We start from the raw sequence: 13,787 nt of genomic DNA, 5'->3' as shown, positions 1-13,787 counted from the left end.
CAAAATCATAAAATGAGAACCGAATATAAGTTCTTATTTAATAAAATGCGAACCAAAAGCATAAAATGCAAACCATTTTAGTTTTCATTTTATAATTTTGGTTCACATTTTATGAAATGAGAACCTATATTCGGTTCTTATTTTATGAAATGAGAACCATTAAATTTATTGTAAATTGAAAATTATGAAACTTTTCTTAGTATTTCTATAAGCATCCCTAATTAGTGTATTATAATTTTTTCCATTGTCTTATTCATTGAAATTATATGAAAATCGAGTTTTGATTCTATTAGTTTCTGTTTTCTTCGTTATACTTAATTTCTGTTTCTATTTTCTTCGTTGTTTTTAGATTCAAATATGGTTTTTTTAGAGTGCTGTTTGTATTTTTCAGTTTAAATTGCTTATTAGATTGTGAAGGAGATGAAAAAGTTGTAAGAGTATTTTTGGAAAAATATATCAGATGAGTTTAATTTGGTAGACATAGTCTAAAAATGTAAATAATCCTCTATAGAGATCAATTTTATGAAAATATAGGTATGAATTGAATAGTGTAATAGGTAACCCATTGATTAATATTTTCCTAAATATAATAATACTTTTATTTTTGAAAGGAATATAATAATACTTCTTAAGAATTTTCTTTAATAAAAAGAAATAAAAGAAATCTATTGAAAAATAATTCAATTTATATCTCTATTATTTATTTCCATATTGAGCATTATATATTAATTAATTAATATTAGTGTTGTGTTACGTGAAGCAACCTCAATCCGACATCGTTTGCTTCCAGAAATTTGATCAAGATAAGAAACTTATCCCCCACATTGACAAGGTCTGACGTGGACAATTCCAATTTAAAAACACTAAATAAATAAATAAATAAAAATCCACTCCAAATTAGTGGCTTAAAAAAATAAAAAAATAAGAAAAGGAAAAGAAAGCTAAATTTCATTCACTTGGGGTTCTTATTGGATATTCAGATTTCGGTTCTTCAGCTGAAATTTTCACCAGTTGGAAGAGAAAAGTGGAAGCTAAATTACAGTTTTGATTGAGCAGCAATGTTTGGTGGTGGAGGCAGTGTTTATTGGGGTAGGAAGAGCGACGAATTCAAAGGAATTGCTTTGATTTTCTCTTGGGTTTCAGTTCCTCATAATCACTTGAAAAGCTATGTCGATCTGTATTCCTCTCTTGGCTGGAATTCCCTTGTTTGTCATGCCGATTTTCTCACCGCGTAATTAATTCTTCCTCTATTTGTTTTGTTTCAATTAGAAATTTGTCCAATCTATTCTCTGTTTTGTGTTTTCTCGCTTGTTTTCTGGTGTTCGTGGGAGAAGAATTGAATTTACTTTTAGGGCTTTTCCTAATTAAGTTGACCTAGCTCTCTAAATTGCTTAGAACAATCAGATAATGCCATAACCTGCTTGTTTTTACCGTTTGGGATTTAGAAATTGTGCTTTTACGATCTTATGTGTTCCTTTCGGCTAGATTGTTCCTTCTTGTTTGTAGCTTAAATTGAGTTAACTTTGTGGTGAATTTCGGTTGTTTAGTAGCTTTGAAGTATAATTTTGTTGAGTTTGAAGTATAATGTTGCTTACAATGAGGTTAATGATGCTAATTTCTCTACTAATACCTGTGCAAATACGTAGCCTGCTGATTCTCAATGTTATATGTGTATCTATCTCTTTCGTGACAGCATAAACAGTTATTTAGGCTTAATACATCATTTTCCCCCTGAACTTGTCCAAAAATTTGATTGCCTCCTGAACTTTTAAAATGTCCTGTTAGCCCTCTCAACTTGCATAAACTGTTCAGATAGTCCCCTCAACTTGCATAAGATGTATCTGTTAGTAAAAAAGTAAGTTACAGATAGAAGATGTGTTAGATGTGTTGCACGCTTGTCTTCTCTAATATTAGAACCGCATAACCCGACCTTGACCGTTTTACTTTTCCAAGACGCGTGCAATACACTTCTATATGTACCTTACTTTTTTGCAACCGAGTCATTAATTGATTACATTCTTACGCAAGTTGAGAGGGCTACCTGAACATTTTATGCAAGTTGAGGGGGTTATCGGGACACTTTAAAAGTTTAGGGGCCAATCAAGCTTTTTGGACAAGTTCAGGAGGCATATGATGTATTAAGCCCAGTTATTTATTAGTGAATGCTCTAAGGTGAATAGCATTGATTTTGGATATTGAGTCCCATTTTCATCATTAATTATTTTAGCTACCTCCTACTGGCAATGAGAGATAACCATAGCATTGTTGACCTTTTCATCCATAAGGAATTGAATGTAGACCTAATTTGGTATGAAATGAAGAGTGCATGTGCCTTACTATTGATTGTGCCTTGAAGTGGTATGAAATGAGGGTAAAATACATCAATGGTTCTTGAACTATAACACTACTTACACTATGGCTCCTGAATTTCATTTCATGACATAAAAGCCTTTGACCGTGCCTTGTGGTGGTATATTTTAGTTTGAAACTGGTAACGAAATGAGGGTAAAAGGCATCCATGGCCCCTGAACTATAACACTACTAACACTATGGCCCCTAAATTTCATTTGGCAACATAAAAGTCCTTGAACTTTACATTAAACTAACATTAAAGTCCAAATCAAAGAAAATCTGTTAAAAAATTAATGAAATGATGACCTGGAGATAGGTATTTGACTATAATTTATGGTGATATGGATAAAAAAAGAGTCAATGATGTAGTCAAATTCGTCCAGGTCATCATCTCGTTAATCTTTTAAAAGTATTTTCTTCTATTTGGACTTTGATGTTAGCATAATGTAAAGTTCAAGGAATTTTATGTTGCCAAATGAAGTTTAAAGGCTATGATGTTAGTAGCGCTATGCTTCAGGGGCCCTGGATGTATAATGTATTTTTACCCAATAAAATGTTGGCCAAAAGTTTATTAATTAAGGCAGTGAAAATTAATGCAATAAATAAAGAAGTAAATGGACCCAGATATTCGGTAACTACATGATAGTGGTAGATATGAGTATGTAAAGGCTTCTTTGCTTAGGGGTGACAATTTCTGGCACAAAAGCACGATTTACAAAGACAATCGAACTGACATGATACAAAAATCAAATTTCTAGTGTTTATATCATATATAACCATATGGAACATATATATGAGATAACACGATTTTGAAACGAAACATTGCCACCTCTATCTTTGATGAGTCTAATTCAATGTATTCGTCTGTTTCTAAATTCTTTTTTAATACGTCTTTTGCTTAAAATGATCCATTTAGGTTGGCTAGACTATGATTTAAGGTAAACTCTTCTGAGTATATGCATATAATTATTCGAATCCGAACAAATCTATGGATGGAGAAATAGTTTTTTTTTAATCATTTTATTTTCTGTTTGCTTGTGGTGGGAAGCATGCCAGTGCTCAAAATCTCTGGGTGAATTTCTTTCAGTATCTTCATATTTGAGTCATATTTTCTGTCTAATGAAGAAAATTTGTGCAGGTTCGATCCTGATAGGGCATTGTCGCTTTCATTTATTCTTCTTAATGAGCTTATTGAGGTTAGTCACATGGTTTTTAATGTATCAAGTTCTAGTTAGACTTGAATTACATTACTATATTTAAGTGAAATTCCCATTTGATTAGTAGTTTCCTTTCTGGGTGCATCATATGGATTAAAATTAGATAATTAACAGTTTTTTTTGTAACTTTATATCATAAAGATATGGTGTTGGATCACTTACAAAAACAGTTATGACCGCAGTTTGATGAATCAACCATGTTAGCTTCAAAATTGCTTCATAGGGTATCTGACTGGTTTTGGATATGCAGGAGCTGAGAAATAGACCATGTCCGGTTGTCTTTGTTGCCTTTTCTGGTGGTCCGAAAGCCTGCATGTACAAGATTTTTCAGGTAAATTTTAGTATGACTTTTGCATAGGTACTTCATAATTGATGAAAATAGGCCGATGTTCAGCATTTTTTTCTTTCTTTATAACACTGATTTGATGCCCCCTCCCTTGTTTTTTCCCCACCCACTCGGGTACACGATGCAGATCATTCAAGGGACATGTGAAGGTCATATTAATCTGGTATGCACTAGCTTCTCTGCAATTTACGAAAACTTTCATCAATTATATGACTTTTCTTTCAAACTGAAATAGTTTTTTTTTTTCTGTTTTTTTCCTCTTGTGAAGGATGAGAGTCATTTCCTCAGAAATTGTGTTTCTGGCCATATCTACGATTCTTGCCCAGTTGATTTTACAACTGATTTAGGTGCCCAATTTGCTCTGCACCCGGCTATTCAAAAAATGCCCGGTCCATCAAAACTCGTGTCTTGGTTTGCAAAAGGTGTTGTTTCTAGTCTGGATGGCTTATATCTTACGAGGTTTGAATCCCAGCGAGTTGAGTATTGGCAGACTTTGTATTCATCTGTTGTAAGTTTCTAATTGGTCATTAGCTAGTATATTTTTTTTTTCTCTTTTGCTACTCAAAACCAGTTAATTTGAAGCTGTTCTCTCCTTTTTAGGAATTGGGGGCTCCATATCTAATTTTATGCTCAGAGAGTGATCACCTTGCACCTTATCGAAGCATCTACAGATTTGCTCAACGTCTACAAGATCTTGGGGGAGATGTTGAGCTTGTCAAGTGGAACGTTTCGTCTCATGTTGGTTGGTACCCGATCCATTTCTCATGTATTTCAATACTATGTTGCGCTCTAATTTTAATTACTCGTACTGCTTATACACATTGTTGTTGGCAAATCCACTTCATCAAGGTTAATTGCCCCTCTTCTCTCCCCAAATATACTGTAATACCATCACAAACTAGTTTTCGTATATTGTTCGCCAAATATAGCTAGAAATTTAAACATATAGATCTGTGGACAGAGTTCTCAGAAAGAAAGCTTAGTGCCGTCTCTTAAAAGTTTTATGCATGCTGGGCTACTTAATTTATTGATAAATCTTTTCCTTTTTCGGTGTTTTTGCTTAATTAATTTCATTTTGTTAAACATGTTGGCCCGTGATTGTTTAAATTCAGTGTTCATTATCTTTCTATTATAACATTAAGTTGCACTTGGACTCTCTATCATTGCATCTCATGATATCCTATTTTATATTCTTTTCTTGATATTTACTAATCATTAGTTTAAGCATTTTAATTCTACTCTTCCTGCCATAGACGGGATAAGTTTGGCATTTTTAGAGTTTATGTTGCACGGACACTCCTCTTTAGTAGTGTCTGTGTTCCGTTTATGTGTCCGTTTTGTATCTGTGTCCGTTTTTGTTTGTAGGCTATTTATGACGGTTAGTTTTAAAAATAAAGTTTCATGTGTCTGTTTCGGTGTCCGTGCGACATAGGTTTATGGTGGTGCTGGTTGAGGGGGAATAGGAGTTAGGGTTCTAGCATCATCACCCGAATCTTTGATGAGTCGAGCATTCAAGACTGTCTGCTTGTGTTGATCGGAATGATAGTATTATTGTGTCGAAGTCTCACAAATCATGAAGGGCAAGGAAAATAGATTCTTAGCATCATTAGATTGTGATGAATTAATGTATTCTATGGAGTTTATGATGCAAAGGATACTTTCATTTAGACTGCTATGTTGCACGGAAACGCACATGGACATGGAAACCGTCACGGGAAACGTTATTTCTAAAACATAACCTTCATAAAATAGCCTACAAACAAAACTAGACACGGACACGAAATGGACAGGGACACGAAACGCAGAAACGCTACTAACTAGAAGTTTCCGTGCAACATAGCTGCTAACTGTTCCGTGCATAATTGTCTCAGCACGTTAAATCTAAACTATCGTGATCTTGTGATATTTCAGGTCATTACAAGCATTATCCTATCCAATATCGAGCTGCTGTGACCAATTTGCTCGAGAAGGCAGCTTCTGTTTATTCTCAAAGAATCCAACAACTGAGAGAGGGAATCGGCCTCGACGGTATACACGATGAGATGTCCGAAATAATCTACAACCTCCAGAAAGCAGCAGTTTGCTCAAACCAAAGTTTAAGAAGGGTTGCAGTTGGACCAGGCGATCACTTCTTCGTCCCAACTTCAGTAGAATCTCACATTACTAAAGAGTCGGGACCTCTAGAAGACGAAAGGAAAGAAAAATCTGTTTGTCTACCTACCTCCCCAAGCATCAATGCAAATAGCGTTCTTGGAAAAATGCTCTTTGATGTTTGTGTCCCCAAGAACGTTGAAGGGTGGGATGTTAGATTCACGGGTACTCTAAACGGGCAGCCAATCGGTTCTGCTCACAGGCTCTCACCTTTTCGCGGAATGAAATTTCGCCGGTCAAGATTATAACTTTATGTATGCACCTTAGCATAGCGGGAAATTCTACGTTTAGCTTCATTCACAAGCTTCGGGATCTCTAGCAGGAAAGATCCGTCGAGTTTTGGAAGGTAGGTAACAACAGACTTACGAGCATGAGATATTTTTTGCCGTATTGTATATAAGTGGTTCAACTGCATCTCCCTCTCTCGCTCTCTCTCTCTCTCTCTCTCTCTGTTTTGGCTGCTCCACAGGCACGAAATGTATAGGAAGAACTAGATGATGACGATGTCGTGTATATATACATGTTCCGCGGGCCTTCAAGTTTTTGATCTGTGATATGCTGTTTGAGTAACATCTGCTGTCATTATATTGATCTGGAAAACCAAAAGAAAGTCTATGATTAAAGATCCATCCCCGGAAACTATGATCCGTCGTTCCGAGTCGTCTCGAAACGATGTAGCTGCATGAAATGTAAATATTAGTGTGTTTATAGATACACATTTTGTTGAGAATATATATGAATTATGTATAACTGTTGAACGTTGTTTACCTGGACTTTGTAAGATTTTGTATACTTTTTTGCTTTATATTTGATTTTAATAAAGTTATTTTTGGACAATTCTTATATAAAAATTCATTGAAATATTAATGTAGGACATAAAAGATAACTATATGCAATTGAGGGGTGTTTGTTTCAGCTTTTCAGAATGTCGTTTAGTGTTTCACTCCAACAGCATTTAGTTATATCCATATAACACTAGTTAGTTTTTTTTGACAGAGAAAAAACTTTTGGAACTTCTCTTTTCCCGAGCTTTTTTTATGACAACTGTTTGTGTTTACTATTTTATTTAATTGATGTTGATAAAATTATTATTTTTATTTCCATAAAATATATTTCTTCTTAATTGTCATCACATCTCTGTAATATTATTATCGAAAGAATAAAAATTTAATTTATTCAATAAATTATTGTTTTTAATTATTTAGATTATTTTATTAAATTATTTATTAATAATTTTCATTTTTATAATTTATTTCTTCGATTAGTTTAAAACATTTCTATATTGAACATTTTATATACTAAAAATAACCGTTCCTTACAATTTTACCAAACAATATTAATTAATAAGTTGAGTAGTACGATTGTGTATTAGGAACCTTGATCTGAGAAGTTTTACGAGACCCAATCAAGGATCCAGTCATTACAACGATCACATCTAAATCTAAGAATCACATGCCTAGTGGACTTGAGGAATATCAGGTCCTGATATTTAGGCACATGTCATCCTATCAATAGGAGATACATGGTCCACACTGCGTCACAATTCGTTACTGTCTTCTACAACTCGACAATAGTATAAATAGAATAAGTTTAGTTCAGGTATACTACTTCATTCATTCTATTATGCTTGCATTACAATTTTTTTTTACTGATTGTGATCATCTTCCAATCCGTTTATAAACTAACTTAGGCATTAGAGAGGGTTAGCCGGACAATGTCAAATTGGTGCAGTGAGCTATTAGGAAATAGAACGACATAGGCGTAACGGAAAACAAAAAAATTTCTATTTCCTTTTACCCTAGGATCAGTTAATCGTTATTTCGTATCACAAAAATTAAACGTCTGCCTGGCAGAAGGAAAGACAATGCAAATCTCAATAAAAATCCCTTCTCCCCACAAAATAAGAGATTATTCAAACACTAGGTAATATCGTGATGTTCAACGGATGTAACAGGGATATCCCCCAATATAATATAATGACATACTCCTTGAACATCAACCCAGAAGCCAAGGTGTTGAAGAAGAAGCGAAATCATGGCCCCAAAAGGAAAATATCATCCAAGCCGAAGTAAAAAGGCTGCTAGATAGCGGACACATCGAGAAATTCGTCTACCCTCCTTGGCTGGAGAATGTGGTCCTCGTTAAAAAAAGCAAACGAAAAATGGAAGCTATACGTTAACTTCACGGACCTAAACAAAACTTGTCCCAAGGGCTCTTATCCGCTCCTCATGGTAGGGTATCCTATTTACTCACTACTTGACGCAGCAGTCGGGTGTTGGGATTCGGTGATGCAATAAAGGCAGCACAAAAATAAAACCAAAATCTAAACCAGAGGATCCATGCGATTTGAATAAAAAGAAAAGAAGGTTAGATCACCAATCTCAAATGTAGTGAAGATTCAAGTCTATAACTCAGAGACAAGGTCGGATCCAGTGCTGCCTGCTTGACAAATGAACACGCTCTACTGGTATCCACACACACAAGCAATCAAAAAATAGACAATGTGCTTAGGGTGAGCAGAACCGAACCGAACACCCAAAGACTGAAAAAACCGGACGGAAAAAACTGAACCAAACCGGACTGAATTATATTTTAGTTTGGTTCGGTCCTAATTTTTAAACTAGTTTGGTTTTCGGTTCAGTTCGGTTTGGTCCGGTCCAAAACCGAACAAAACCAAACCGAAATACAATATGTACTTCTCTTAATTTTAAGGTTTTAAATTAATTAACTAATTATATATAGAAAAGAAAAAACAATTAAACATGTTTTTCTCTCTCAACTAATTATATATACAAAAGAAAAACTAATTATATGATTATTTTCTTTATATAATTGTTTAGTTAGTGAAGGTACAAGTAATTGTAGATCTCTAATGCTTTGTTTGGTCCAAACATGAACCAAACCGAACTGGACCGAAATAATTTGGTTCGGTCCAGACCAAACCGAATTATAATTTGGTTTGGTTTGCTCCTAAAAAATAGAGGTAATTTGGTTCGGTCCAATTCGGTTTGGTTCAGTTTTTGGACCGAATCGGACCATGCTCACCCCTAAATGTGCTAGTGCCGACCATATATGAAAAGCAACTAGAGAGAGCCCCAAAAACTAATTTAACGGTTCTAGGGTTTTGGTGTAATTCAGCGGCTCTATCTTATATGTATCCATAACTGCTAGCCTAACACATATTTATAGGCTAAAATAAACAATATTAAATAAGCTTATTTATTATCATTTATTTCAGATTTTGATCCCATTAAAATCCTAATACGAATTTACCAAGTCTAAATAAATATCTCATATTTATTTTACTGAACTTAATCCGAAGGGACCAAACTTCCACTGGACGGTCGAGTGCCAAAACGTCCTTCGACAGGCTCAAAGTATTTATAATTTCAGATTTTGCTTCTGTATGCTTCTTTTTCTAGGAAAGGTAAAAATCAAGACATCTTATATTAAGAGGCTCTGATATCATGTCATGAAACCGATTGAACTAAAAGCTCGAGCAGATAGTTAATGCTCAATCATATATCTTATATTAATCTCTGACATGATGTTTGTTTGTTAAACAAAACATAGTTTTATTCCTTAATTTGAGAGATAAAATGAATTGGGGTTTTGTGGAATTATACCATGAGATGTGAAAGAAGATTTGATTATGTGAGTAGTTTTCAATATCCATAGATTTAAGTATGAAAATGAAGTGTTTAGTAAAAAGAAGCAAACCACTTTTTATCCTGCAACAAAAAGAAAAAATCATTATGAATTGAAAATCAGCAAAATCAGCAATTGATGATGAGTAAATGTGCAGTTATTGTAAGAGAAAAATTCGTAAGAGATGAATATATTAATATGAATATATTTATGTTTATTTATAATAACTGATAATAGCACCTATAATTAAGGGTTTTGTTATTACTTGACATTTTGAATATAAGATTATAGTTGTTACTTGACATTTTGAATATAAGATTATAAGTGTTTGACATAAAAAGAAATACTCTTCGTCGCTTTAAGATATGTATAAACTTTAACCGGGTTTGTGAGATTCATGTAACTATCCCTTATTTATAATTTTTTTTTTAACAGAAACACCTGATTAAATAGAAAGACTAGAAGCATCTCGAATTAGAATGCCTCGAATGAATACAAGACTAGACCAATGAGTAAAAGAATTAGCATAGGAACGAGCATTTCTTGCCATTGCATGAGCTGCCCCGTTCGCTAACATTGACGCAAACTTCACCTTAGAACTCTGGTGAGAAAAAAGAAAATCTCTAATATCACTAACAACCTGACCAAACTCAGTAAGGTCTCTACTTTGTGTTTGGATCGCGTCCAACACAGTTTTAGCATCACTTTCGAAAATTACTGAGCTATAACCTAGAGACACAACCCACCCCATACTTTCCTTAATCGCCATTGCTTCCGCCATTTTCATTGAAACCGTTCCTGTCATGTGAGTGCTGTACCCTTGGATGAAATTACCAGTACAGTCGCGTATTATAGCTCCTGCACCAATAGCATCATCACTTTGGAAGATCGCAGCATCAACATTACATTTGACAGAACAGCTAGATGGCGACATCTATCGGGTGATAGGTGACTCTCTCATACTGCTGCCTGGGATTATCTGACGTCCCAACTGCGCAGATCGGATGGGGGGTTCTTGATTGCTGTTGTGCGTGGCTGCTGGTGCTGTCGTTCCGTCGTTTATAATTAAAATTTATTTTGGATGGAAGGCCCTAAGAGCGGCCCTTAGAGCAGGCTGAAGCTCCAATCTCACGAGAATTTCAACTTTTCTTTTATATTTCTTTGATATCAAAACTATCCATTTCTGTACCAAAAAAATCATTTTTTTTATGAAAATACCTACATCTTCATTAAATATGAAAAAAACAAGTACAACAAGAAACAGAATAGGTAAAATACCTTACAAAATCCATAATGGGACGAAAACAACTACAAAGAGCATAAAAACCATAAAAATCATTTTTTAAATTTTTATAGGAATAAGGTGCAAAAATACATTAAACATTTGTAGATAGGGGCTTTTACTTTCAATATTTAAACTGATGTAATTTTACTACTAACATTGGTAGTCAAGAGTAACTTTACCTCTAATGTTAGCAAGTTATGTAAATTTCAGACATTATTATAAAACACAAATATTTTATCCTTTATTCCGTGCCAAATTACACGTAAGTTGATCCTAATTTTTTTTTATATTTTTTGTGATTTAATAATAGAATTGGAGTTTAATATTTTTAAATTTGGCGAAATATTTGAATTTTGATGTCCAACTTGTACAAAATATAGTATATTTTTTGATTTTTTTTAAAAATTTTCATGTTTAACCATATGTTTGGGATCTAATGCTGGCAAGTTAGGTCAATTTCAGACATTATTATAAAATACAAATATTTTGTCATTTATTCCACTCCAATTGAACGTAAGTTGATTCTAAAAAAAATTCATATTTTTTTTGTGATTTAATAATAGAATTTGAGATTAATATTTTTAAATTCGGCGAAATATTTGAATTTTGATGTCAAACTTGTACAAAATATAGTATATTTTTTGATTTTTTTTTTGCGTTTAATCATATATTTGTGATCTATTACTAATGAATGATAAAATGATGCACATGTGAAGTGTAGATTACAAGATTCATGACCGAGAGGATAATTTAATGGATAATTTCTCCAATTGACCCAACTTGTCAGCGTTAGGGGTAAAATTGCTCTTAGTTGCCAACATTAAGGGTAAAATTGTATCATTTTAAACGTTAGAGGGTAAAATTACCCCCTGAATGTAAACGCCAGGATATTTTTACACTTTGTCCCTAACTTATAATACAATCTAGCCTGACCCGACTCACTTTGACTAAAATTTGCTATTATTGCTTTGACGTTTTTAATACTCCATAGAATTGGCTAATCTTAGGGCTGGGCGCGGTGTTAGAGATAATGTTCCTATTATCTCTGTAAATAGATTCTTATCTAGTTAGAGTTTCAATTTGTCTATATCCCTAGCTAGGTAGAATTTCAATACTATTATACTTGTGTATTGTAGTCCTATACAAACTACTATTGGCTCACTATAAATACAAGGCCTCTGAGCCATAATCATTAAGGTGATTCAAATCAATATTGTGCTATTACTTATCTCCCTCTATCTCCATAATATTCCCGTATATCAAACTATACATTCAACATGGTATCAGTAGTATCAACTTCCGCATCCTCCGAATCCTCTGATCATCCACAATCACCGACGTACACTCAATACAAAGCTGCTGCAACCGCCACCGCCGCCTCCGCTGCCACCGCCGCCGCCGCCGTCGCCACTTCTGCCGCCGCTGATCAACCCATGAACGACGTGTCCGGCGCTTCAATCGCACCAAGCTTGGGTTGGCGATTCACCTCGCCGTTTGTCACCGGTGAATCGTCATTCCTCACGGCGTCGCATCCTCCTTCACAAGCGCCGCAGCCCCCAGTGCCGACAGTAGCCGATATGCTACCTCAGGCGGTTCTCGATGCGTTGGCCGCATACTAGGCGGCCAGTCTTCAAGGCCCGCCACAGCAGTTTCCATCGCACCATCTGCCGCAGCCGCAGGTGCCCTCCGCAGCAACCGTCGCCAATGCGCAAGGTGCGCAGTTCCTGACTCCAATGAACTCAGCCGCGGATGCCGCGGTATCAGCGGCAATCGCAGCATATCAGGCAGCAGTCCCTCCTCCGTTGCACCATCAACCAAACCCGGTTCAGCAGCCACCAATCCAATCACAACAACCTTCGGTCACCATGGCCACTCAAACCCTATTTTCTCCATCAGTTCTTGCTGCCCTAGCCGCCTACCAGGCAGCCGAAGCTAGCAATAAATCACAGGTTATTTCTGAATCCAATACTTCACCGTTTCTTTACAATACCCAATTAACCCGTGATCCCTCTCCTTCTTTTTTCTCAAATTCGTTTCACAATACTGTAGATGCACCTTCGAATAATTTTAGACCTAATTTTATTCCTTCCTCAAATCCTCCTATTTTAACCAATTCTGTCTATACAGAACCTGTCTCTACCACTGTTAATCAACCACGACAACCACCCACAAACATCACCATTAACATCAAATTAACCCCTCACAACTACAAAGCATGGAGAATGTCCATGGAATCTACCCTTCAAACCTACCATCTTCTTTCTCATATTCTTAGTTCAACACCTCCTCCACCCAAATTTATTTCTAGAACAGGTTTTGTGACATCGGCTGCGGATTTAATAATAAATCCATCTTTTTCCCAATGGGATGATGTAGAAAATGTGGTTAGGACTTTGCTCCTAAATTCCCTCACCGAAGAGGTTTTTCCTGATATTGCTTATCTCAAATATTCACATGATATTTGGCTAGCATTGGAAGATGCCTACGGGCTTATTACAGGTAGCAAGCAGTTTCAGATGGTAGTTGAACTGCATGAGCTTGAGCAAGGGGGGATGTCAGTTACTACGTACATGCAAAAAGTGAAGTCTATTCTTGATGATCTGGCTGCCTCGGGGAACCCTTACCCTCGACACTTACTACCGTCAGTTCTTTATAAGGGTTTGGGAGAAGAGTATCGCTCTACCATCCAGAATCTTATCACTCAGCGTGGTACAAACATCAACTATCAGGAGATTTTGCACAGTTTGAAAATCGTTGAAGGCATGATCCAATCAACCAGAAAGACTAC

At 35.4% G+C, this 13,787-nt stretch overlaps 1 protein-coding gene across 1 annotated transcript; it reads left to right on the top strand.

The window, feature by feature from the left end:
* The first annotated feature begins 912 nt into the window (after positions 1 to 912).
* Positions 913 to 6,903, top strand: LOC136226547 (uncharacterized). The gene is made up of 7 exons (XM_066015100.1): positions 913 to 1,231; positions 3,491 to 3,548; positions 3,820 to 3,900; positions 4,043 to 4,078; positions 4,184 to 4,423; positions 4,516 to 4,657; positions 5,827 to 6,903. The coding sequence occupies exons 1-7, from the start codon at positions 1,059 to 1,061 to the stop codon at positions 6,312 to 6,314; spliced, it is 1,218 nt and encodes a 405-aa protein (XP_065871172.1). The 5' UTR covers positions 913 to 1,058; the 3' UTR covers positions 6,315 to 6,903.
* Positions 6,904 to 13,787: the final 6,884 nt, after the last annotated feature.

The sequence above is a fragment of the Euphorbia lathyris genome, chromosome 4 (genome assembly GCF_963576675.1).
Source record: "Euphorbia lathyris chromosome 4, ddEupLath1.1, whole genome shotgun sequence".
Classification (NCBI taxonomy): Eukaryota; Viridiplantae; Streptophyta; class Magnoliopsida; order Malpighiales; family Euphorbiaceae; genus Euphorbia; species Euphorbia lathyris.
The sequence above is the reverse complement of the archived record's forward strand: the minus strand, read 5'-3'. Positions and strand labels throughout refer to the sequence as shown.